This window comes from Neoarius graeffei, chromosome 8 (genome assembly GCF_027579695.1).
Source record: "Neoarius graeffei isolate fNeoGra1 chromosome 8, fNeoGra1.pri, whole genome shotgun sequence".
NCBI classification, from domain to species: Eukaryota; Metazoa; Chordata; class Actinopteri; order Siluriformes; family Ariidae; genus Neoarius; species Neoarius graeffei.
Window position 1 is genome coordinate 37,555,701 of NC_083576.1, and position 27,559 is coordinate 37,583,259.

The 27,559-nt window shown below is 39.4% G+C and overlaps 1 protein-coding gene across 1 annotated transcript in view; it reads left to right on the forward strand.

The window, feature by feature from the left end:
* diaph2 (diaphanous-related formin 2) overlaps window positions 1–27,559 on the forward strand; it is a 902,507-nt gene that overhangs the window by 42,327 nt on the left and 832,621 nt on the right. The window contains exon 4 of the mRNA XM_060927624.1: window positions 6,556–6,732. Within this exon, the coding sequence (XP_060783607.1) occupies window positions 6,556–6,732 (177 nt within the window). The remainder of the gene's footprint in view (window positions 1–6,555; window positions 6,733–27,559) is intronic.

Genomic DNA, 27,559 nt, shown 5'->3' on the forward strand with positions numbered 1-27,559 from the left:
ATGCCAGATGCCTTTAAATACTATAATAGAAAGTTCACAGTTCAATATTTGCCAAGTTATGGCTTGCTGAAAATTAAATGTGTGCGCGCACAAGTGCATCTCAAACAATTAGAATATCGTGAAAGTTGATTTTTTTTCATAATTTAACTCAAAAAGGTAAACTTTCATATATTCTATATTCATTACATGTAAAGTGAAACATTTCAAGCCTTTTTGTTGTTTTAATTTTGATGATTATGGCCTATAGCTCATGAAAATCAGAAATCCAGTATTTAACAATTACTTGCAGAAGGTGAAATGAATATCAGTGAATAATAACAGAGATGAAGTTGAGGTGATTATTCACTGAGCCTGAGGCAGATAAATTGTTTTAGTAGAAATACACAGGTGATTATTGAAAAAAAATCATATTAAAAAAAATCACTTCCAACTTCAAAAGTGAAATGCAAAAGTAATAAAGGTGTGTGCAGGCTTGTCACGTGTAAGTCACATAAAATACTTGGTTTTGAAATAGATAAAATTTAAAACAATTCCACCTTAACTTTGAATAGTTTTAGACCAAACTTCATAGCATCTTTAGTGCTTTTTAGGAACAGCATTTTCTTTCATAATTTGTAATTATTCCTCACTTACGGTGACAAAGCGATTGGCCGCCATTCTGTCAAGTCACTCAAGGTGATTGGTCAAGAAATTCGGACTATTTCTCAATGATCAGTGCACACAATTTTCTATACTAATTCAAATGATTAGAATATTTCCTAAGATCAATCAAAAAAGGATTTACAATACAGAAATGTCCAACTTTTTGAAAACTATGTTCATTTATACACTTTATACTTGGTTGTGGCTCCTTTCCCACAAATTACTGCATCAGTGTGGTGTGGCATGGAGGTGATCAGCCTGTGGCACTGCTGAGGTGTTAATGAAGCCTATGTTGCTTTGTTAACAGCCTTCAGCTCGTTTGTATTTTTGGGTTGGGTGTTTCTCATCATCTTGACAATACCCCATGGATTCTCTATGAGGTTCCGGTCAGGTGAGTTGGCTGTCCAATCAAGCACAATAATATCATGGTCCCCAAACCATTTGGTAGTAGTTTTGGCACTGTGGGCAGGTGCCAATTACTGCTGGAAAAGGAAATCGGCATCTCCATAAAGCTTGTCAGCAGATGCAAGCATGAAGTGCTCTAAAATTTCCTTGTAGACAGCTGTGTTGACTTTGGACTTGATAAAACATAGTGGACCAACACCAGAAGATGATATGGCACCCCAAAATCGTCACAGACTGCAGAAACTTCACACTGGACTTCAAACACCTTGAATTCTGTGCCTCTTCACTCTTCCTCCAGACTCTAGGACCTTGATTTCCAAATTAAATACAAAATTTACTTTAATTTGAAAAGAGGATTTTGGACCACTGAGCAACAGTCTGGTTCTTTCTCTCTTTAGCCCAGGTAAGGTGCTTCTGACGTTGTTTCTAGTTCAGGAATTGCTTGATATTAGGAATGTGACAGTTGTAGCCTCTTTCCTGAAGATATCTGTGCATGGTGGCTCTTGATGCACTGACACCAGCCTTAGTCCACTCCTTGTGAAGCTCTCCCAGGTTCTTGAATCGACTTTTCTTGACAAACCTCTCAAAGCTGCGGTCATCTCTGTTGCTTTTGCACCTTTTCCAGCCAACCTTTTCAGCAATGACCATCTGTGGCTTGCCCTCCTTGTGGAGGGTGTCAATGATCATCTTCTGGACAACTGTCAAGTCAGCAGTCTTTCTATGATTGTGGTTGCATGTACTGAGCTAGACTGAGAGATATGCAGCGTTTTTATACTGTTTTACTCAAACTTGAAATGAAAAATTCTCATATTTTGAGGGGTTTTTTTTGCGCTGTAGGCCCTACTTATCAAAATCAAAAAAGAAAAATGTTTGAAACATTTTAGTTTATGTGTAATGAGTCTGGACTGTATTAAATTTTCACTTTCTTAAATAACTCATGGAAAATTATGGAACTTTTTCACAATATTCTAATTGTTTGAGATGCACGAGTAAAATAACTTTGTTCTCCCAGTTTCAGATTCATTTTTGCATCATTGTGTGCTGGTTTTTTGTTTGTTTGTTTTTTACTCATTTATTATTTTAACCATACAACCATGTTCATTTTCCAAAAAAAATCCTTTATTACTTTCCTACTAACTGAGACTAAAGCACTGGCAGACACGTCGGAATGCTTCCACTTTCTTCCTGCATCATTCTTTCTAGCTCGAAGAGTCATGTCTTGCTATTCCGTGTAGTCATGACATGTTTGTTCTGTTTGTCTGTGTATTGTTAAGTCTGCTATGCCAAATACAGTGTATTGTCATACCTGAGCCAAAGAATGATGAACATTATTGTCCCGTATCACTGTAAGGATGCAGGAACAGTCAGCTCCATAAATATTTGGACATTGACAAAGTTATTTCTATTTTCACTGTCTGTTACAGTATATTAGAGTTGAAATGATCCAAATTGGGTGAACAGTGTAGGAATTTCAGCACTAAATAACAAACTTTTTTGTCAAATGTTTATGGAACTCACTATAAGAGAAATACTGAGATTTTTTTTAAAAATTGTTTTAATCCCTCCCCCCCCATTGACCCCTTGCGCATGATATCACGCATCACGTGATAATTTCACCTGGGGGGACAATCAGACATCGTCTTTCGTGTAAGCAAGGCTTAATCGATCTTAAATATGGTTCATTTTTATGCTGTTTTTGGTTGTTCAAATAGGGAAATAGATAAAAAAAAGGTATGCTTCAAGAACAATGAAGAAATGAATGGTTAAAGAGTATACGATGAGAAGATTTAAGTCTGAAAACTCCAGAGAAATTTCTGAATACCCGTTTGCATAAGAATCTCGTTTTATTTCTCTTCACATTCTAGTTAGCTTCTTCATGAGTGTGTTTTTGATTTTCTTACAGATGAACCAGCTTCCTTATTCAACACGGAGAACCCAAATTGGGCACCAAGCAAACAACTCGGACATAACTCAGTTAAAAAAAAAAAAAAAGTAATGTGCAATATATCCTGAAAGAACAGAAAAGATTAAGAGCAGAGAGCGCTGAAGCTTTGCTTCTGTTATCAGAGGAACCCAGTCCTGTGCACAATATCACCATGGTGCCAGAGTGCAGTAATGAACCTCCAGTTTGAGAGTGTTCTACACACACAGACTGAACTTTACAACAGCTCCGTGCATGTGAAATGGAAATAAATAGACTAAAGCAGGAAAAACTATTTTGGATAAAATTGTTACTGTTAGTTGAACACTTGTCAACCTGTGTGACTCAGTTGTGGCTTGTGAATAGAGAATAAATGAAGAGGGAACTGAACATTTAACCGTTTATTGAAATTATTACAAGGGTGATTATAGTTACTATATGACTATAGCTACAATCGGAATGTGCGGATTCTGTTAGTTTGTAATTATTGTACCATCCACTATTAGGTAAAATTAAAATAAAATCTTACAATAATGTTTGAAAGTCAAGAGCAATGTATTTTGTTATTTTACAAATAACATTTCAGATATTGTTTTAACAATAATAAGTACCAATCTGTAAATGATAGTGCAGGTAGCTCTGTAACTAGATGTCCTTGGGGTTGTTGAGACATGGAGGGGCGGGAATACCATCTCGCCCACAGTTCCACAGTTCAGTTCGTAGTCCTTTGAGAGTAAATGCTTTGGCTTTCCCAACATTCTGTTCCCAAAAGCTGATGTTGGGAAAAATTCTTTCCACAAAGGTGGTTTTCTTGCTTTTGTAGGGGTTTTTATTTATTTATTTATTTTTGGAACTGTTCTTCCATGTCAGGACACTTCAAGGGAAAAAAATGGTACATTTCAACATGTATGTAGCTAATGCTAGGCCACAAATCTGCACCATCACTCCAGTCATTTCAAGGAATTTTGTACAGCTCATAACGCTAATAAACTGTAATTTATGTGTATATCTAGCCTTTGCTTCTTTCTGACTAAGATTGTCCAAGTAATTAAGTAGTAGAGCTTTTTAGCTGTAGTTTTCTTCGGAAAACAGCAACAGATGTCGGACCTCTTCGCTTGCATTCAGTACGTGAACAGTATGTAAACAAAGTTTGCTTGTCCCCCAGGACGAGGGTAACGACGGTTGCTAATGTAAATGTGACATCAGTGCAAGGGGTCTATGCTAACAATGTTTTTTTCATACAGTGTTTTTTGACATGAATTTTAGTTGTTTAAAAATGCCTCAATGTACAGTGGGGCAAAAAAGTATTTAGTCAGTCACCAACTGTGCAAGTTCTCCCACTTAAAAAGATGAGAGAGGCCTGTAATTTTCATCATAGGTATACCTCAATTATGAGAGACAAAATGAGAAAAAAAATCCAGAAAATCACATTGTCTGATTTTTAAAGAATTTATTTGCAAATTATGGTGGAAAATAAGTATTTGGTCAATAACAAAAGTTCATCTCAATACTTTGTTATATGCCCTTTGTTGTCAATGACAGAGGTCAAACGTTTTCTGTAAGTCTTCACAAGGTTTTCACACACTGTTGCTGGCATTTTGGCCCATTCCTCCATGCAGATCTCCTCTAGAGCAGTGATGTTTTGGGGCTGTCGCTGGGCAACACGGACTTTCAACTCCCTCCAAAGATTTTCTATGGGGTTGAGATCTGGAGACTGGCTAGGCCACTCCAGGACCTTGAAATGCTTCTTACGAAGCCACTCCTTCATTGCCCGGGCGGTGTGTTTGGGATCATTGTCATGCTGAAAGACCCAGCCACATTTCATCTTCAATGCCCTTGCTGATGGAAGGGGGTTTTCACTCAAAATCTCACGATACATGGCCCCATTCATTCTTTCCTTTACACAGATCAGTCGTCCTGGTCCCTTTGCAGAAAAACAGCCCCAAAGCATGATGTTTCCACCCCCATGCTTCACAGTAGGTATGGTGTTCTTTGGATGCAACTCAGCATTCTTTCTCCTCCAAACATGACAAGTTGAGTTTTTACCAAAAAGTTCTATTTTGGTTTCATCTGACCATATGACATTCTCCCAATCCTCTTCTGGATCATCCAAATGCTCTCTAGCAAACTTCAGATGGGCCTGGACATGTACTGGCTTAAGCAGGGGGACACATCTGGCACTGCAGGATTTAAGTCCCTGGTGGCATAGTGCGTTACTGATGGTAGCCTTTGTTACTTTGGTCCCAGCTCTCTGCAGGTCATTCACTAGGTCCCCCCATGTGGTTCTGGGATTTTTGCTCACCGTTCTTGTGATCATTTTGACCCCACGGGGTGAGATCTTGCGTGAAGCCCCAGATCGAGAGAGATTATCAGTGGTCTTGTATGTTTTCCATTTTCTAATAATTGCTCCCACAGTTGATTTCTTCACACCAAGCTGCTTACCTATTGCAGATTCAGTCTTCCCAGCCTGGTGCAGGTCTACAATTTTGTTTCTGGTGTACTTTGACAGCTCTTTGGTCTTGGCCATAGTGGAGTTTGGAGTGTGACTGTCTGAGGTTGTGGACAGGTGTCTTTTATACTGATAACGAGTTCAAACAGGTGCCATTAATACAGGTAATGAGTGGAGGACAGAGGAGCCTCTTAAAGAAGTTGTTACAGGTCTGTGAGAGCCAGAAATCTTGCTTGTTTGTAGGTGACCAAATACTTATTTTGCAGAGGAATTTACCAATTAATTCATTCAAAATCCTACAATGTGATTTCCTGGATTCTTTCCCCCCATTCTGTCTCTCATAGTTGAAGTGTACCTATGATGAAAATTACAGGCCTCACTCATCTTTTTAAGTGGGAGAACTTGCACAATTGGTGGCTGACTAAATACTTTTTTGCCCCACTGTACCAGTAAGTAATACAGTTTAAGTAGACATTGTATCTAAAATAATCCACACATGAAACATTTTATTAAGAACATTTGCTCTTTCATGCTATTATCCACTCAGCCAATTATATTACAGCAGTGCTTAAAATCCTGTTGATACAGGTCAAGAACTTGAGTTAATGTTCACATTAGAATGGGGAAATGTGTGACCTCAATGACTGTGCCATTGTAGGTTGTGAGAGAGAGACTGGCTGAAAACAGTCTGGCCATTCTTTTCTGACTTCTCTTATAAACAGTGCCCATAAAACTAACAGGTTGTGTTTTTGCTTTTCATACAAGTTTGGGTAAACTATTGAGACCCTTGTATCCAGAAAATTAACAGCTTCTAAAATACTCAAACCAGCCCATCTGGCACTAACAACCGTGCAATGGTGAAAGTCCTTGCGATCACATTTTTTTTGCTCATTCAGGTTTATGATATTTGAACATTAACTGAAGCTTATGTCCTGCATCTGTATTGTGTGGCAAACTGAATAACTGAGCAGGTGTTGCTAATAAATTGGTAGATGTGTGCACCTTTCAATATCGCATATACAGTAGGTTCCAGTAAAGACAGCATTGTACTTGGTATATTAGAATTTTCTTTAAAAAACATGACACAAATCAAAATGATCTGCAGTTTGTGAAAGTTTGATATCACTCTTCCCTACAGCGTGACAGGATTACAAGCTTTCGAAAACAAGGCGTAAAGAAAGAGAAGCCTTTTATCCAGCACCCAACAGACCCCATCTCCACACATTCTGAACTACCTGTACCTCAGCCTCTTTTTGATGAGCGATCATGGAATCTCTCTGAAAAAGAGATTGTTGACTTGTTTGAAAAGATGATGGTAAGTTAAAGTTTTCACTTGATCTTTTTTATTCAAATTAAATTAAAAGGCTGTATAATGTTGTTATACTGTCTGTGTTTATACCTCAACAACTGAAGTGTCGTCATATAAATAAGGTAAAATGTACTGCTCTACCCCTGTGAGATTATATTATCTTAGGTATTGGCAGTCAAAATTTTAAAATGGTGTTGGAAGCAATATTTTTTCCACTTGCAGCATCAAGGCATATAAAGCAAATAAACACAAATTTCAAGTAATTGTCTTGAATGGTTTTTGAGAGATGGGGTTTAGGGCTACCCACAAAATTTGGCAGTTGCCAGACCTGAAAATGCACATTTTGTGACTCCGTATCTACAAAAATAAAGATTGCACTGGCCTTTAATAGCTTTTTAACATTATCCACTGCTAGTGTGAACTCTTAGCAATTTTGTCCCTCAATCTTGAATAATAAACACATGCAAGGGCTTTTAAAAGGACATGAAGCACTTTTTCAGAGGTCATTAATTTCTTAGCAAGGTAATTTTGCAGCTTTTAAATTGACTATATTGGTGCACATGGGTAAGCAGTTGAAGCCTATTTTTTTTTCAGCCACTTAGGATTAAAACTTGTGAAAATATTTTGAGTCAAAAATCCTTCTGATTCAGTTTTGCCAAATGGAAAAAGTTCACAAAAATAACCAAACTGTGGACTTTGCATAGTGTGATTTAAAAAAAAAAAAAATTTTATAAAGCTGCAAGGCTAACATTTGGCATCAAGGTTAAGCTGGGCCTGCGTAGTTTATTACATTGACCAGATTTAGCTTATCAGTAGTATTTATTTACCAATTCCTATCTCAAATTCTTAATCAAGAATTTACCAAAAATTGATGCTTGTCCAACAGTATAAACTAGGCTGCATTTCCACAGAGAAAATGCAAAGTGTGCTTGCTGAGCTGTAGCAGAACAGCTATCATGCTAGCATGCTAAAAGCTAGCATGCCAACATGCTAACAACTAGCATGCTAACAGTTAGCATACTAACATGCTAACAGCATATTAACATGTTAAAAGCTAGCATGCTAACATGCTAATAGATAACATGCTAATAGATAACATGCTAATAGATAACATGCTAATAGATAACATGCTAATAGATAACATGCTAAAAGCTAGCATTTTAACATGCTAATGATTAACTTGCTATTTGTTAAAATTCTAATACTTTAAGGCTAATATGCTGACAGCTATCATGCTAACAGTTAACAGGCTAACATGCTAATGGCTAGTATTTTAACTTTTAACATGTTAACACGTTGAGGGTGACATGCTAAGATGTTAACAGTTAGCATGGTAACATGCTCAGGCAAACTCGCTAACAGCAAACATGCGAACTCTGCATGTTAACATGCTAATGGTGAACATGCTAACAACTCGCGAGCTAACAGCAGGCATGATATCGTAATGGGTAACATGCTAACAGCTAGCATGGTAACACGTGAATGCTTATATGCTAATTGCTATCGTGTGTACATGTAAGTATTCCTAATAAAGTGGCCATTGAGTTGAAGTTGATTTGCTGTCAAAGTCTCAAATGAGCAGATCCTTGCCAAATGCATCATCACCTATGGGGGAAGGGAGGAATGATTCAGTCAAGCTTCCATTGATTAGCGGCAAAATGGAGAAAAAATGGACGGATGAAAAGCAAGACAAAGACGAGTGCGGGTCAGAACCGATATCATGTGTGTGATGGGTGATTTGGCCTGAGGTGCCATATGAAGTTTGGTGGATGTGTGGTGAAGTGTTACTGAGCAAAACTCCATTCATTTGAATGGGGCCAAAAATCAATGGAAGCCTATGGAGGTAAAAAGAGATGCATGAAAACCAAGGAAAAGATGAGTGCAGCTCTCAGATGAGGGGATGGATCTGTGCGGGGACTTGGCCTGAGGCATCAAGTGAAGTTTCTTGAAGTTTGGTCACTTGGTTAAAAAAATTGATGGAAAGTGAAAGTTTTTCTCTTGAAACACCATTCATTTTCAATGGGGCCAAAAATCAATGCAAGCCTATGGAGGAAAAAGGGATGAGTAAAAAGAAAGGAAAAATATGAGTACAGGTCAGAACCGATTGCATGTATGTGTCGGGGGAGTCAGCCTGAAGTATCACATGAGGTTTGGTGCACCTGCGATGGAGCGTGTCCGAGTAGGACGATTCGATTCATGAGCCCTGTTCATTCTCTATGAGGAAAAACGACAAGAATAAGAGAACGGGTGTGTTGATCCAAAAGCTGTATACAAGCGCACACCACCACTTCAGGCCAGATGTCTCAGAGTTGGAACGGTGTCTCTATTTCAAACGTCCTAGGAGGAGTAGTGGATCCAAAAAATGTGTCGGAATAAGGCAGAACAAGTAAATTTAAGAAGAACAATAGTGTGCTTGCCTTTGGCAAGCACCCTAATAACTTGTGCTACAAGATATTGACTTGGTTTATTTTTTTCTCCCTGCAGCTATTTAAACAGTCTGATTGAGCTAATCTCCACCAGAAATGAGTTATTTCTCCTACAATTCAGTCAAGTTAGCAAATGTTATTACATTGTTTATAATACAAGTGGTCATCTTTTGTGGTTACCACAAATCTCAGTCTGAAGACAGGGTTTGGACACTTGTTTAAAAATATTAAAGTTGAGTGTTATAATTTATAACTGTTAGATATTTTAACTCCTTAAAGAGCTGTGATTTATTGTAAATTTTATCTAATTTATACATTTAGGATATTTTAATATTTAAAAAAATGGCTCCAAAGGAAGTAGGTTACTCTAAGGGGCAACATCTAACTTCTGATGTAATTTAAAACCTGATTTTTAGATTAGGTTGATCTAAAACTGGTTTTAAAATTAATTTTTAGGAACCATTAACCATCTGCTTTCTTGACTTGCACAGAAGAATCTTGGTGGTTAACTTGGATTCAGTGGTCCTGTGCTACCTTGGATTTAGTGGCATGACTTTAAAATAGCCTTTTTCTTGAAGAAAATGTCCAGATTTATTTTGATACCTAATGCCGCTTTTCCACTACAAACGCGGCTGAGCCGTGCCGTGCTGAGTCGAGCTGAGCGGGGCTATTGAAGTTGCATTTCGACTACAACCGTGCTGAACCGTGCTGGCTGGAAGTGGGTGGACACATTGGGTGGAGTTAGCGAAAGTGGGTGGACGTCACGTGATGTCGTTAAGCAGCGCAATCAGTGACAGTGGCGGAACAAGTCAGAGCCGGGCCGGGGGCGGGGCAAATGACCGGGCCCTTTATTAAAGCTTATCATAACATCATTTTAGGCTACAAAATGTCCGCAACTGCGGTGTTTACCAATTTCAACACTACCGGGTGCAACTATGTTATTTAGTACATCAAGTCCTTCAAACGAACATGTAACTCAGAAACAAAAAACATTAGGATACTGTACATGGCTCATAATAAAACATCAATAGCCTATACTGCGCACATTATTTGAAGGGCATACGAATGAGCGCTCAGAGGTTGCAATGGTGACAGGAAGAGTCAGAAATAAAAGGAGGGCGGTGCAAACCTCACTGAATGCACAGTGTTTACCAATTTCAACACTCCGGGGTGCAACTATGTTATTTTGTACATTTAAGTCCTTCAAACGAACATGTAACTCAAACAAAAAAACATTCGGCGACATACTGTACATGGCTCATAATAAAACATCAATAGCCTACTGCGTGCATTATTTGAAGGGCATACGGCGAGCCTTGCGCTCCGCGGACTCGTCCATGATGCTCTGTATGTCACTGATTCAGTGAGCTTTTAAGCGGTAGTCTCACGACCCGGATAGTAAACAATAAACATGGAGGACATGGAGTCGTTAGTGTTGCTGGTCTTGGTGCTGTGGCTTGTTGTCACCGACAACGCCAACAGATACTGGCAAGAGCGTATAGATGAGGCGAGGCGCATAAGGCTTCAGAAATTCTCGTAATTCATAATTATTATTCTTCCGGGTTTGCGGTGTTTACAGATCCCAGCGCGCTCGCGGGGCGTGTGTGGGCATGTGAGGACACTCCTCCTCACCAATCAGTGCACAGGGGAGTGTCTGCTCACGCCCCTAACCTCACTCGGCACGGCTTGGCTCGCTTCAGCCCCACTCCAAAACGGTGCGAGTTTTAGGGGCTAAGCAGGGCTGAAGCGAGCTGAGTCGTGCTGGTTTTTGGTAGTCGAAACGCGAGTCGTGTCGGGCTGAAGTGAGCTGAAGTGAGCTGAAAAAGGGTAGTGGAAAAGGGCCATAATTTGCCCAGGTTTAATTTATGGATTCTGGCCTAATTTTTTAAATAAAAACACGTGACATATTTTCAAATTATTTTAGCAGTTTTATTGAAAATAACCCAGGGACATAGGGTATGTACATAAACCAATGTTGGACACTGCTGAATGTGGTAATATTATAATTCAAGTAGCGATCATTCTAAGACCACACATTGAACTTTTGTGATGGTGTTTGTGTACAAATGCCAGTTGAATGACCTGTTGAGCGTATAGCGAGTGTGAGGTGACAATTGGCAATCTTTTAGGTTGATTAAATATACTTATTTAATTGATAACTCTCAATTAAAATAATATCAGTGGAAATGGAATATCAATTTTCTTACTGTCTGTGGGTATAATTCAATTTCTGATTAGTTGGATATTTGGGAAGTGGGATATTAGTCAACTAACATGAAGTTGACTGATTTTCAATGAATTGCACAAGCAATGAAATAATTCTGCTATTTTCATTGTACTGCCGGTACCTAATTATATGATGTGGCTTGACATTGTGACAAAATCATGGAGTCTTCACGAAAACACACTTTGTTTCAATAAGTTATCTCACTGTTGGCGCGAGCGGTGCTTAGCTGTATAAACACCTAATGATGCGTATGCCTTTAAAGCCAAGTATGGGCCTATACTCTACTGACCTTGCATATTACCTGGTGGTAGTCACGTATTCATGGTGGTGAAGAAACACTTCTGTCTTGAGTGGAGTTATGGCATCTGTTCTGTTAGCCAAAGGTGCCTCTCTTGCATCCCCCTTTCTATCTCCGTCTTTTTCTAAAAGTCTCCAATTGCAAACCTCTTGTTTACAGCACTGTGGTTCCAGTTGCTCTTACTCAACAACCTTTCCATATAATATGCTCATGATCGTATTGCAGGCAAATTGTGTGCACTGCAAACTGATCTCATTGCTTACCTCTTCTTCATTGATCATCAGATGTGTAAGCCACAGGTGGCTTCTCCAGTGAGGAGAGGGAGGAAGATCCTCCTTAAAAATTCTAAGAATAAAAAGTTGAAATTGTCTTGACCAATTTAATGAATTGCTGTCCTTGAATATTACTATTTTACTGCCAAATACGACATGTACATTATATTCGTTTCTCTGGGTGAAATTACATTAGCACCCCCTATCGCTCGCTATTAGAAATTACTGCACGGAGGATCTTCCTCCCTTCGGCTCCCATTCACTCCGATTCAAACAGTCTCCGGCACTGGCGGCTCGTGGTTAACATAGACTTCAATGAGAGAGAGGAGGAAAATCCTCCTCTAAGAGGGTGGGACTAGCTAAGAGATCTGACAAGTGCTACAAAATATCAACCAATAGGCTGCAGCCCTAGTTGCGCAATGAACCAATAAGTAGAGGCCTTAGCTGCCTGGGGGGAGGGGTTATCTTATCAAACTTAACTTCTAGATCCGGTGACTCGGGCACTTCGGCAGTCAGAGTGAGAACGGCGAGGTGGAAGTGGATTGACTATGTTATAGATATTCTACGAATAAAGTAATGGAAACAGAGGACGTGGTGAATGTTTTGCTTGCAAAACCCTTCCATGGGCTGAGCTACAAACATGGCCGCCAGGTTTGCTTCGTTAAATACGGAAGATTTTGAGAGAATTTTGAAAGAGAAAGATGTGTTGAACACCTGAAAGTAATGTGTACAGCAGCTATAAAAAGTGTACACACCCCGTTAAAATGATAGGTTTTTCAACTATTATCAACTCAACCCGTGCGTGTAACTATAGCCGGTCCAGCAGGTGCGGTCGCATTGGGGCCCGTGACCTTCAACCAAGCATTCCTTCCTCCCTCACTTTTACAAAAGCCAGCCGCTACTGGTGTAAGCTGAGCGTTCATTCCTGTTAACTGTCATTGCTCTGCTTTTCGTAGGAACTGTGACATCCCACGAACTTTTTTGTTTGCTTCTACTTTCGAGGTTTATGTACGAGTTTGTCATAAGCAAATTAATTTTGGTGTAAACCTTTTTTTTTTTTTAATTCTCCTTTTTAAAGTTTTCCTTAATAGTGTCTGATGTGCAAACTGGACCCAGTTAAGGATGTGCTGGCTTACTATTTTTGTTATTATTTGATGACATACAGTGCCTTGCAAAAGTATTCATCCCCCTTGTTGTTTGTCCAGTTTTGTTGCATTACAAGCTGGAATTAAAATGAAATTTTGGGGGATTAGCACCATATCATTTACACAACATGCCTACCACTTGAAAGGTGTACTTTTTTTTTTTTTTTTTTTTTAATTGTGATGCAACCAATAATTAAGATGAAAAAACTGAAATCTGGAGTGTGTGTAAGTATTCACCCCCTTTTGCATGAAACCCTTAAATAAGAGCTGGTCCCACCAATTCACTTCATAAGTCACATAATTAGTTGATTAAGATCCACCTATGTGCAGTCAAAGTGTCACACAATCTGTCACATAATGTCTGTATAAATCAACCTGTTCTGAAAGGACCCTGACTCTGCTACACTACTAAGCAACCAACATGAAAACCAAGGAGCACTCCAAACAGGTCAGAAACAAAGTTGTAGAGAAGTATAGATCAGGGTTGGGTCATGGAAAAAATCCCAAACTTTGAATATCCCATGGAGCACCATTAAATCCATTATAGCCAAATGGAAAGAATTTGGCACCACTACAAACCTGACGAGAAGGCCGCCCACCAAAACTCACAGACCGGGCAAGGAGGGCATTAATCAGAGATGCAACAAAGACACCAACAATAATGCTGAGGGAGCTGCAAAGATCTACAGTGGAGACAGGAGTATCTGTCCCCATAGGGACACTTTAAGCCATACACTCCACAGAGTGGGGCTTTATGGAAGAGTGGCCAGAAAAAAGCCATTGCTTAAGAAAACACGTTTGGAGTTTGCCCAACAGCATGTGGCAGACTCCCCAAACACATGGAAGAAGATATTCTGGTCAAATTAGACAAAAATTTAACTTTTTGGCTATTATGGGAAACGCCATGTGTGGCGCAAACCCAACACCCTGAGAACACCATTTCTACAGTGAAGCATGGTGGTGGCAGCATCATGCTGTGGGGATGTTTTTGATCTGCAGGGACAGGAAAGCCGGTCAGGACTGAAGGAAAGATGGATGGCACTAAATACAGGGCAATTCTGGAGGAAAACCTGTTTGAGTCAGCCAGAGGTTTCAGACTGGGATGAAGGTTCACAGTCCAGCAGGACAATGACCCTAAACATACTGCTAAAGCTACACTGGAGTGGTTTAAAGGGAAACATTTAAAATGTCTTGGAATGGCCTAATCAAAGCCCAGACCTCAATCCAATTGAGAATCTGTGGCATAACTTGAAGATTGCTGTACACCAATGCAACCCGTTTAACTTGGAGTTGGAGCAGTTTTGCCTTGAGGAATGGGCAAAAATCCCAGTGGCTAGAGGTGCTAAGCTAATAGAGACATACCCCAAGAGACTTGCAGCTGTAAGTGCAGCAGAAGGTGGCTCTATAAAGTATTGACTTTTTTTTTTTTTTGGGGGGGGGGGATACTTGTGCACACTCCAGATTTCTGTTTTTTCATCTTCATTATTGTTTGTGTGTCAAAAAACAACAATGTGCACCGTAAAAGTGGTAGGCATGTTGTGTAAATCAAATGGTGCTAAACCCCCCCCCCAAAAAAAAATCAATTTTAATTCCAGCTTGTAATGCAACAAAACAGAACAAACACCAAGGGGGATGAATACTTTTGCAAGGCACTGTAGTGTGAAGTCATGATGGGGACCTGAAACCTTCAGAAGATTGTTACACCATTTTCAGTCAGTCATGACTGACTGTATTGTGGAACAGCAGTGACTAAAAGGGAAATTTCAAGAAGATCTGAAATTCTGCAGTCATTCAACCACTCACCTCATTCGGACAGAAACTCGAGACAAATGATGCATCCTGCACTCAGAAATTGGACATGGTTTCAATCGTTTATCAGTAAATGAAACACCAAACTTGATTCTTTTTGGGATGAAATTAGTCCATTGCAAAATGTGTTTGGCACAGCTTTTGACTGATGGGAACTGGTATGCTTGAACATTCACATGTGGACTGATTTTGAAACTCTTCCAGTCAGCTTTCTTGTCTGAAGACTGACAAAAAGATTGCTGATTGAGATTACATTTGTGTGCATGGGGACACCGAATCCATCCAACTCGTTCTTAAAGTCAACCAAAAAATAAATGCTGTTTGCTGATCACAGCAAGTGCCCTGTCGTCCCCCGGCATCTTTAAATTAAAAATATAACTTTTTATAACAATTTAATAATTTTAAAACTTATGATATTGATAAAAATAGGCTTACCTGGCCACAACCATTTGTACTGAAACTGGATATCTGCTTGTGGCGTAACCAGCACAGCGATGCACTGTTTCCCTTAGTAACACAGAGCCATCAAATAAAGACTTCTAATTCTAAGGGGGGAAAAAAAATCCCCAGGTGCCACTGCGTGCACACACACTCTCTCCCTCCCTCCCTCTCTTTGTGCATGTGTGTTCACTGCTCCTGATGGGTTAAATGCAGAGAGAGAATTTCCCTGTGCTGTAATGTATGTGACCAAGGCTTCTAATTCTAAAAATCTAATCAGAAATTTTCTGTAACCATGTGTTTTTTACTGGCAAGAAAATATGCAAAGCAACAGACTTTACAATTATGAAGTATAAATCTCACTTGGCTAGATAACACATGCAGTACTGATACAGATACTAGTAAACAATGGCCATCATCATAGCAACACGATTCTTGCCGTCTAAAAAGATCGCTTCTCTCAGTGAATAAAAAAAAAGCATGTCACAAAAATACAAGGAAATTTAAGAAAAAAAAAAACCAAACAACAAAAAACACTGAACAACCAGCAATGCAGCCTTTATAGGCAGGAAAATACTCCCAAAGTGTGTGTGTGTGTGTGTGTGTGTGTGTGTGTGTGTGTGTGTGTGTGTGTGTGTAATAAAGGATACAAATTTTATGCTTTCCAGTTGAAGAGCTTCAAACCTGTGCTTCATTACTGTACACCCAATATAGCAGAACATAGTAGCCGTCTTCGTTTAATCTAACATGAACACTTATCGCCATTCTGTCTGTTACAGAATCCTTTTGAGAATCATCTTGTACAGTGTGACTTAAGAATAAAAGATGGCTAGACCCACACAATTTTTATAAAAAAAATAAAAAAAAGAGCAGGTGACTGAAAATGGATACCATGTTTCTTAGCAAGGCTCTAAAGCAGGGATTCCCAAACTGTGGTACGCGCACCACTGGTGGTACTCGAGCTGCCGCTAGGGGGTACGAGAGATTAAAACGGCAATGGCGGATCTATGGTTTTAAAGTTAACTTGCTGACTAATAAATAAACAAATCATACATCATTTTAAATTGGGTTTTTTATTATGTTAGACAAGAAACCATTGGTCACTTTTCAATTGTGGATGTACGTTTTAATTGAAAAATAAATACAGGCTGCCCAATTTCCTGTCAAATATTTGGCGCCGGCACCTAGCATAATTTTGTCTTTTGTGGAAGATAATGCTAAGATGGAAAACTGGCTAAAAACAGGGAAGTTATTAAGCAATAAAACCAATGAAAGAGAAGAATAGGTGACAGAAACAGAGAGAGAGGCAATCGAGCAGGAGACAGATAGTAATGATGGAATGTGGGAGAATGAAGTGGAGGAAGGCGGAGGTGGAGCACAGAGCGGCAAAAGAGTGAATGAGACAGGGCAGACGTGGAGAAGAAAACGCAAGTACGAGGAGTCATATCTGGGGCTGGACTTCACGTGGATTGGCAATGCAGACTGTCCAAAGCCTCAGTGCGTGGTGTGCAGTGAGGTCCTGTCTAAGAGCACACTGAAGCCCTCTCACCTACGTCGCCACCTTAACACCAAACACCCCAGTTTTAGTACAAAACCCCTTACGTTTTTTCAAACAAAATTGGATGAGTTGAAAAACAGCCAGAAACAACTACAGTTTCATTAAAGTGGATCGACTAAAAACACATTACGGGCATCTTATCTGGCCAGTTACAGAATTTCAAAAAAGGGGCTCCCTCACACACACGTTGAAGATGTGTACTTACCGATTGCCAAAGACATGGTTGAATGTATGATTAGAGAGAAAGAAGCAAAAAGGTTGGACTTGATTCCAGTGTCCAACAACACTCACGCCGCATCGACAGGATGTCCGAACACATTCTGGCTGCGTTAGTTACTCGCGTAAAAGAGAGCGAGTTTTATTCTCTCCAAGTAGATGAATCTACAGATGTGGCAAATCTAGCCAATCTATTGGTGTACACTCATTAACTTTTTGATGGCACAGTGAAGGAAGATTTTTTTGTTGTTGTTCTGTTGGCCCCTTGCGACACGGACAACGGGAGAAGAAATATTTAATTTGCTTGATGAATTCATGAAGTCAAACGAAATTGACTGGACACGATGTGTGGGAATATGCACCGACGGTGCCAAGGCCATGACAGGGAAGCACACTGGGCTTATAGCGCACATCAGGAAGGTCTGTCCATCCATTGTCTGGTTACACTGCAGTGTTCACAGGGAGGCCCTCGCAGCCAAAAACATGCCAGGAGATCTACTTTCCGTCCTCAGTGATGCGGTGAAACTGGTGAACATCAAGGCTCGTCCGCTAAATTCAAGGCTGTTCACAGTGTTGTGCAATGAAATGGGCAGCGAGCACACTGCGCTGCTCTTGCACACTGAAGTGCGCTGGTTGTCACGGGGCAAGGTGTTGACAAGGCTTTTTGAACTGCGACATTAAGTCCAGCAATTCTTTGAAGACAATCTGTTTCATTTGGCCTCCAGCCTGCATGATGAGGTGTTTCTGCAAAAGCTCGCCTACTTGGCCGACATATTTTCAGTCATGAATTAACTGAATTTGGGGCTGCAAGGAGTCAGTGTTACCCTGTTCGAGACACAAGACAAGATAGAGGCCATGATCAAAAAGCTGCAATTCTGGGTATGCTGCGTGAGTGAGAACATGATTCTGTGTTTCCCTACATTGCATGCGTTCTTGGATGCAAACGAGATCATCATGGACAAAAATGCTAAACGTCAAATAATTGAACATCTCACCCAACTCGCCGAGCAGCTACGGAAATATTTCCCTGCTACAGATACATCCAAGTCCTGGATTCGCTACCCATTTGAAGTGTCGCTCCCTGTACCACATCTGTCACTTTAGGAGCAGGAACAGCTGATTGACCTGTCATCTGACGGAGCGCTCCAGCTGCAGTTCAAACGGCAACCTCTTGTGGATTTTTGGGCCAAGGCAATGAGCGCATATCCAGCACTGGCAAAGCAAGCCCTGAGGGTTTTGATCCCCTTCGCCACCACCTACCTGTGTGAGTCAGGTTTCTCTGCTCTTACAGCAGTGAAGACAAAATATCGTCAAAGACTGGATGCTGTTGAGAAGGACTTGCGCATTAAACTGTCAACAATCCCACCAGACATTGGAGAGCTTTTAAAAGATGTGCAGGCCCACCCATCGCATTAATATGGGTAAGTAGCCCATTTAACCTCCAAACACAACCTCCCCAAAACTAAATGAAAATTGCCGCATAATAACGTAACTCTCTCTCTCTCTCTCTCTGACTGTCCCAGAGCACTGCGCCTGCACTGAATTTGAAATTCCCCTATTTTTGTCAAACTGTGAGCCTGTTTGTCCTTGTTCTTCGTGTTTTATTGTTTTCCATACTTCTGAAGGAGAGAGCTCATAGACCTGTTATGCGTTTTGACTTTGGTATTCTAATTTCATTAAACTTGGTGCCTTATATAAATAGAATGTGTTGCACTTTTTTACGTGTCCGGCATTGGGGGTATGCAAACAAAGTCAAGATGAAAAAGGTGGTGCGTGGAAAAATAAGTTTGGGAACCGCTGCTCTAAAGTAATTCTAATGATTGGCAGTAAGATTTGGAGTGCCAGTATTTATTTTCCTTTCAGTGTCTTCTGTTGGCATGGCCACACCTTTAAAGTTCTTTCTTTGTGTATCGTAATTATATAAGACCTTTGGACAACATAACACTTGGAATTAAGACTGCAGAGAAATTGTTTTAATAATAACCTGACTATTGAGCATACCATTCCAAATCCATGGGCATTAATATTGATTTTTTTTTTCTTTTGTTGCTATAACGGCTTTCAGGCTTCTGAGAAGGCTTTTCACTAGATTTTGGAATGTGGTTGTGAGGATTTGTACCCATTCAGACATGAGCATGAGGGGAACTGATGTTGGGCGGGAAGGCCTGGTGTGAAGCTTTTTATTGTAATTCATCCCAAAAGTGTTCAGTGCAGTTGAGATCAGGGTTCTGTTCAGGCTACTCAAGTTCTTCCATACCAACCTTGGCAAACCATGTCATTTTGTATGCAGGGACATTTTCATGCTAGAACGCGTTTGGGCTACACCACTCAGTCCCAGTGAAGGGATATTTTAATGCTACAGCATACAGTTTGCCGACCAGCCACAGGTATTACAATGCAATCATATGGGGAAGCCATGGCCTAAAGGTTAGAGAAGCAGCTTTGGGACCAAAAGGTCGCCAGTTCCTGGACCAGCAGCAATGGTTGAAGGCATCTAACCCCGAACTGCTCCTTGGGCTGCCCACTGCCATGTCTGATGTCATGTGGTATGTCAAAGTCCTGTTGTACATTACTGTGGATACGAGCATCTGCTAAATGCCTGTAATGTAATATCTATGCAGGGTTCTAACTAGACCAAAATTATCAGAGTAGTGGCACCAGTCGTAACGGCCAGGGGTTCAGGGGCTGCCTTAGGCCCCTGAAAGCTCACAGGTTCCACATGCTCGGAGATGCATTCTAGTGCATTTCCTGGTACTTGCAGGCCTCCCTGAAAGTCACCCTTTTTGATAATATTGAGAGTTTTTTTTTCCCCAAAAGTTGCTGTGATTTTTGTTTTTAATTTAAGACTTATTAATATTCAGCTATATTGGTGGCATATTTATGGAATAAGAATAAAACAACCAGTTGATGATCACAAAGTGTTAGGCAGCTATGCAGTGGGCGCTTATGTGGATGGGGAGTGGAGTATGTCCAAATTCATGTGCAACCACATGACAAAAACAGTGTAACATATGCACCCGCTGCCATGTTGGATGATGTACAAATCCAAAATGCAAGGACATGTACATAAGTAGTATATTTTATGAACATATTTTGATATTCTAATTATTCTTGTTTTTGTATATATTATTAACCCAACAAACCTTTACATTTCAAACAATAAAGATCTCTGACAAAATAGAGTACAGACAGAATAAAAGCATGCAATAAAAACATCACTAAGCAAGTTGGACTATTTTATGCTAATTCTATTTTCTTTTCATAGACAAAGTAAAATCACTAATCAAAAGGAACAATTGGTGGAAATAAATTACACAAGGCACAGCATACTTTGGTAACCTTGTCAACTTAAACCAGCTTCCACCTTTTTTTTTTCTTAAGTTCCAGCAATTCACAAGTCATCTCTCTATTGCACCGCTCCATTTGAGATATTTGTAACCCAGTGAGTTCTGTCTGGCAACCACTTTCCGTGTGTATCTCTGCTGGGAGGGTTTCAGTCACAATTTCATTTGACTGGTACATCTGTAAAACAAAAAGTGCATAAGTAAAACGAAGTTACTGGAGGGCATCGCTAATACCTTCACCTGGCAAAGTTGACCCACATTTGTTCTCCTGGTGTATCCAAACTCGTGAAGGTTTGCAATGTTGTGTTTTTTTTTTTTTTTTTTAATCTGGCTTTCTTGGCAGGGCTTTCATTTATCCTGTTGCTTCTTGATACTGCGAGATGAGTTTTCATCTTGATTTTTATCATGTCCTAATTTGAGTGTTGGTGCCCAATCTGGATTTGTTTTATCGCATAGGTTTGACGGTTCTCCCGCAAGCCCTTATCAAAAAGTAGTATACTTTTAAGTTCATTTTATTTAGTATACATAAGTAAAGTTAAGGTATATTTCCTTAAGTATACTTTTGTGTACCAAGTATACTGATATCAATGTACTTACAGTATACTTGGAAGTAAACTAATCTAATACTTCTTGGGACTAAATTGGCCCACTTTTAGTTTATACTTTAAGAGAAGTAAACTCTGAGTATACAACTAGTATTTTTTATTTTATTTTGTACTGCAAGTATACCACAAGTAAACTTGTATACTAATAGTTTACTAGTTCTATACTTGTAGTCCACTCTAGTTTACAAAAGCATACTTCATAATATACTGGAAATATACTATGAGTTTACTTGTTTTATACTTCTAGTCCACTTTTTAGTTTACTAAAGTATACTTTGTAGTATACTGGAAATATACTATTGGTTTACTCGTAACACACTTCTAGTCCACTTTTTAGTTTATAAAAGTATACTTTATAACATATTAGAAATGTACTATTAGTATTCCACCCCAGAGCTGACCACAAACTTATGGTACATGTAGGTTTAAAAGATGGAATTTAAAACATGCTGCCATATATCACAAAGAAGCCAATATGTGTGAAAAAGAAGTACTTTATAGGCTACTATCAAAAGGATAAGCACAACTACAGGGCAAGCAGTCCTCGAAAAAAAATCTCCCAGCCTTACTTGCCCAATGGGCAAGCAGCACCCAAAACATACTTGCCCAAAAAACAATTCCACTTGCCCATAGCTTTATTTTATTTTGGAGAGGACAGAATGCAGTTGATTTTAATAGATGAAGAAGCATAATTATGATAAATCCACAAAACCATAACACTAATACATGCAGACTAGGGATGGGTATCACAAGAATTTTTGTATTGCGATATATCGCGATACATGATCAGTGTATCGTGATACGTATCATGATAATTTAGTGTAAGAATGGCATTTCTTTAAGCAAAACAATTATGCAAGGAAACAAATGCAATCATTATTAAACAAATGTAATTTTAACTATTTAACTAGTTACATGTACTAGTAGTTTGCTAAATAGCCTGTGTGTAAAAGAAGTTACAATGTAGTCAATCTACACAAATTTGAATAATAAAAAATAATGTTAGACACTGTAATGTTTGAGCATAGAGGAAAAAAAAATCACAACACATCTGGCAGCTTTTTGTAAAGAATGGAAAAACACGAGTAAAAGGCTGTCACTTCCAGCCAGATATAAGATTGTCTAACATCAATAATGTCCTACCCGAGATAAAGTCAACTTCACACTGGGCTTCAGCATACTTAAGTTACTGATTTTTTATGATTTATATATTCTACCACATAATGAAATGCAATGTTGTGCTGTTTAAGACACAACTTGTTTTAAGTTTTATTCCAGTTACCTATTGACGGTCAAATTAATTCAAGAAAATAAATCAGAATCAGATAAAATAAGTAATTTATGCATACATGTGTTACTGTGATTAACAGATTGTGCTTGCAGTAAAACAAATTTCTTAGCAATTCAGCATGTTGTAAGCTGCTTTTAACTTCATAAACTTGGGAATACATTTTGGGAATGACGACCTCTGAGAGAGTTTTTCTAGATGGCACTTGATACCAGGGCTCGCATTTAGCCAGCATTTCCCTGAACTCCTTGGATTCCACCATGCTGTATGGCCTCACGTCTTTCACGATGAATCTTGCTATTTTAGAAGTGATTCGTTGTGCTTTTTCAGATGTACTCTGGTATTTCTTGGTACTAGAAAATGCATTATTTATAGTTTGTTGTTTTGGCGCAGAATGTGAAATATGTAGAGTGCTCGTCTGTTGCATGGTCTGTTGTAATTCCATGGGGGTTTTGCTATTAACAGCGCTGCACGCCGAAACACTCGGATGATGGTGTCTCAAATGTGTTGTTAGATTAGTTGTTCCCCCACTACACTTAACTATATCTTTTATAAATTTTACACCCAGCAATGTTTTCTTCGCTCCTGCTTTCCCTCTTCTGAATAATTAAGCTGAAGTGCTGCCAAACAGCAGCCTTTCCCTTAGGATTTTTCACAATGTTGAACTTGTAGTCATCGGCGCCGATGGAGGCCACCATTTTGAAAGTGTGACCAAGCAACTATTTTTCACATTTGAGCAAGGAATTCTGGAACCTTCTATTTATTTATCGTCTCAAAAATAATATATACGCTAGTGAACTATATTATTTGAGATTTATACATTGAAATAAAAAAACCAAAAGCAGTTGATCAAATATTTTCAGCATTTCCATGATTAGACGAACTATTTCCAGAAACTTATGAAGATTCCTGAGTGAACCCGACTGAACCGATATGTCAAAAATTGTACCGCGATACGCATCTTTTTCAAGCTGCACTGCTATATATCGGTATACCGCGCACCACTAATGCAGACACATTCAGAAAGAAAAGTTCTAGTAGCAGAGGAATTAATAATTTAGGGTATATTAAGTTGTGGAGAGTTTTGAATGAGTATAATAATAATGCTGAAGCTTGGTTTCTGTTATCAAAGGAACCCGGTCCTGTGCAAAATGTCACCGTGGAACCAGAGTGTAGTAATGAACCTACAGTTCAAGAGAGTTCTACACAAACACACTGAACTTTACAACAGCTGCAAGCATGTGAAATGGAAATAAATCAACTCGGGCAGGAAAAACTATTTTGGATAAAATTGTTGTTGTCCGTTACACACTGATCAACCTGTGTGACTCAGCTGTGCCTTTGAATCGAGAATTAATGAAAAGGGAACTGAACATTAACCGTTTACTGAAATTATTATTACAAGAATGATTATAGTTACTGTATGACTATAGTTACTGTATGATTATAGTTACTGTAGTATGTAGTTAGTTATAGTATGATTATAGTTACTGGATGCCATCTAGCCCACAATTTAGGTCAGAGCCTTTTGAGAGTAAATGCTTTGGCTTTCGCAACATTCTGTTCCCGAAAGCTGATGTCGGGAAAAAGTCTTTACACAAAGAAGGTCTTCTTGCTTCTGTAGTTTTTTAAAACTGTTCTTCCGTGTTGGGATTTTTTTGGAAAAAGAATGCATATTCCAACATGCTTCAGTATATGAACAGCCAATCAGCGGGTTTCATATGTGTTTATGATTTTTTTTGTAACGATTTACAACCAATGGGAGACACCCTTTGTCAGCTGTCCACCAATCATAGCCTCCTGTGCCACAATGGTGGCATGTTGATAAATATTTAGAAAATAAAAATATTACGAAATGTATGAAACCATCAAAAATAAAAATATTATACACATAAATAAAATATACACATAATATACACACACATACACTGATTAACGGTAAGGAGCATTTATTCAGTGATGTCGTTTATTATTAACTCCAATCATGACATAAAAGTTCCAAGTTTGACACCTGCCTGCTTCAGCCATGCTGCTGGCACATGATGTCCTTGACCCTCGTCGCCCTTAGCCAATTGGTATAATTACGTCATTACGTGGACCTCTCTGAGCCAAGCTTTTCTTGTACACTCAAACACATGCATACTTTGACGAATTATAACCAAAAACAAGGAAATTTGAATGGTTTCCTCAAAATATATATATATTTTTACTTTTACATATTGTCGTGTTGATGAATAAAACTTTTTAATGCATTTCCTGTGAAACGTGACGAGCTACTTTAGACTGGTGCCCTGCTATCTTAGCGCTTAGGTTGCCAGCACTAACTTTTGGCATCCGATGGGACGATTACCATTAAAGTTTTACTCGTCCTTGCACAGACTTTAGTTCTCTCAGACGATTGGACATGAGGTTTTTCGAGCATTGGCAAGTACACTTAAACATAATGCACATATATTTTAATACTTTTTTTATTACACTTTTAAGTATATCTTGATCAAAAGTTTAAGTATAAGCTTAATATACTTATCGATATACTTTTCAGTATAAGCCAAGAATACTTATGTATAACTTTTAATTATATCTCTGACAAGTAAATAATAAAAAGTAAACTGAAAGCATACTCTCTTATTTTTAGTTTAAAAGAAGTATACTAGAAGCACACTTGAATAAGCTTCTTTTTTGTAAGGGAGGTGAGAAGCAGACTGTTTGCGCTAAAGTTCAATTTAATCAGCAGAAAACATGACTTTAATTAGCAATGAACTCTTAGCAGATATAAAGTGATCACCACACGTGTGGGTGTAATTATCTTTTTCCTCAGTTAAGTCCTTACGATGTACGTTTCTGAACCACAGTGCACAGCGTTCTCTGGACAGTGTATCTGTTTTGTTGCCGTTTTTAATTATTTTTGGAATTCTGAAGAACTGTTTCTCTTTGTCACGAGTAGCATTATTACCGCAATTATATACCACACACAAAGTAGGTATTATCTTTCTTCAAAGGTAAAGCAATAAGAAGAAAATCACGAAGCATTGCAGCAGCTCACATGTGAAGCACTGGTTATTAATTGTTCTCATCCAATATGGTGGACTTCTGGGTTGTGACGTCACTTGCACACGAATAATGTAGAACATTTGCATGGCAGTGCTCTGTCGCCGTCGTGTGGGGATAACAAGGGAAAATTAAACAAAAGACCATATTTTCAAGATTGACAAGTCTTTTTATTAATGTAGCAGCAACTTTTACAGGCATGTTGACAATATTGTGGGTGTAGTGGGAAGGAAACACTGCATAGTGGCCCGATACACTGAAAAGGCCTAGTTAGAACCCTGCTAAGAAAAAGGCCCACTCTCATCTGGAGTACACCACCAGTCACTTTCTTGAATTTCTTGAGCACATTTAACACCATTCAACTTCTCCTGCTGAGAGAAAAGAAAAATGCAGGTGATCCATGATCTTTTGGGTCACTGACTATTTGTCAGACAGACCCTGTGGTCTGGAATGTGTCTATATGTGCGTCTGCTGATGAGCACTGGAGCGCCACAGTGAACCATGTACATCATGGACTTTCATTACAAGTCAGAAAGTCACCTTCAGAAAGTTTCTGACAACTCTGAGGTGGTTGGGTTCAACAGGTATGGACAGGAAGAGAACTTGGCCAACTTTATGCAGTGGTGCAGGAAGAATCATTTGCTCCTCAATGTGGCCAAGACCAAGGAGATGATGGGGGAAGAGCTCTGTTATCATCATGGGCCTGGATGTTGAACTAGTTGACATCTGCAGATTCTTTGGTGTCTATCTCAACAGCAAGCTGGACTGGAAAGTCAACTCAGATGCTGTGCACAGGAAAAGAATTGAGCAGGCTCTACTTTGAGGAAGCTCAGGTTCTTTAATGTTTGCAGCAAGATGTTCAAAATGTTCGACCGGTCTGTGATGGCCACTGCAGTCTTCTTTGCAGCAATTTTCTGCAGAGGTGGCATCGGCACTGGAGATGAAAATAAACTCAAGAAACTGATCAAGAAGCTTGGCTCAGTCTTGGGGTGCTTTCTAGAAGGTTTTGAGGTGGTGATGGGGGGAAAAAAGGACACTCAATAAACTCTCAGCCATTCTGGACAATAAACAGCACCCACTCCATTTGAGTTTAAACAGCAGAACTTTCACTCACTCATTCCACTTTACTGTAGAAAGGAGTGTTGCCGGAGTTGATTTGTACCAACAGTGATGACACTGTACAAAAAACAGCCCATCAGTGTGCTGGGACACTATTTTGCACTGAGTGCGTTTACATGCACATAGAGAAAATCGAATTTCTGCCGTTGCTCGACTGAAATCGAAGTTCTAAATACCATGGATACACCTTAGCTAGGCTGAAATTGAACGGAACTTGATTTCCCGTAATCGAGCTACATGACCTAGATTATGTGATTTTTGCCGAGCTACTTAGTGCATGTATACCCTATGGAGCTACGTAGTCGAGCTACTTACTTCAGCACTGCCCTTTCTGGAAGTGACGAGTGACAAGACCACAAGCGGGAAACACGACAGCCTCGGTCGGCATAACAACAGTAGTAGCGAGCAGCAGAAGAGGTCAGGAGGAACAAATGAAGAGAAAATGGCGAGCAGAAACGTGCACTTCTGGAGCAATGAGGAGACAGAGTTCATGCTCATTCAGCTTAAGGAGTTGAATATGTTAAAATTCATGGACGGGAGAAAAACGTGCAATGGACAACATGGAACTGATAACTTTGTTTACACGCTTGAATAGCTCTTCTTCATGACGACAACCGGAAGTGTACCAACACGATGGGGCGTGTAGCGCCACCTGTGGCTTGGGTGCACAATGTACCTCACACAATAGCTCGATTTCCTTGTGTGCATGTAGGATTGGATTTCTCTGGCACCCCTGCTGGGACCCTTTGCTCGATTACTGACAGCAGCTCAATTTGGATGTGCATGTAAACGTACTGACTGAGCCAGTCTTAGGATAAGCTCATTGAACAATAGTTAAACTTTGCCACTATCCACTATTCATATCCACATACACTGCCATGTTACTTCTATTCATTTTTCCCTATCTTTCTTTTCTCATATTCACTCTATACAATACTGTATATCCGTATGACTTTTATTGCTGTTTACAATGAATATACAATGATCCATCTCTCTATCCAAGATTGTGTGCTTCCAACTTTGTGGTAACAGTTTAGGGA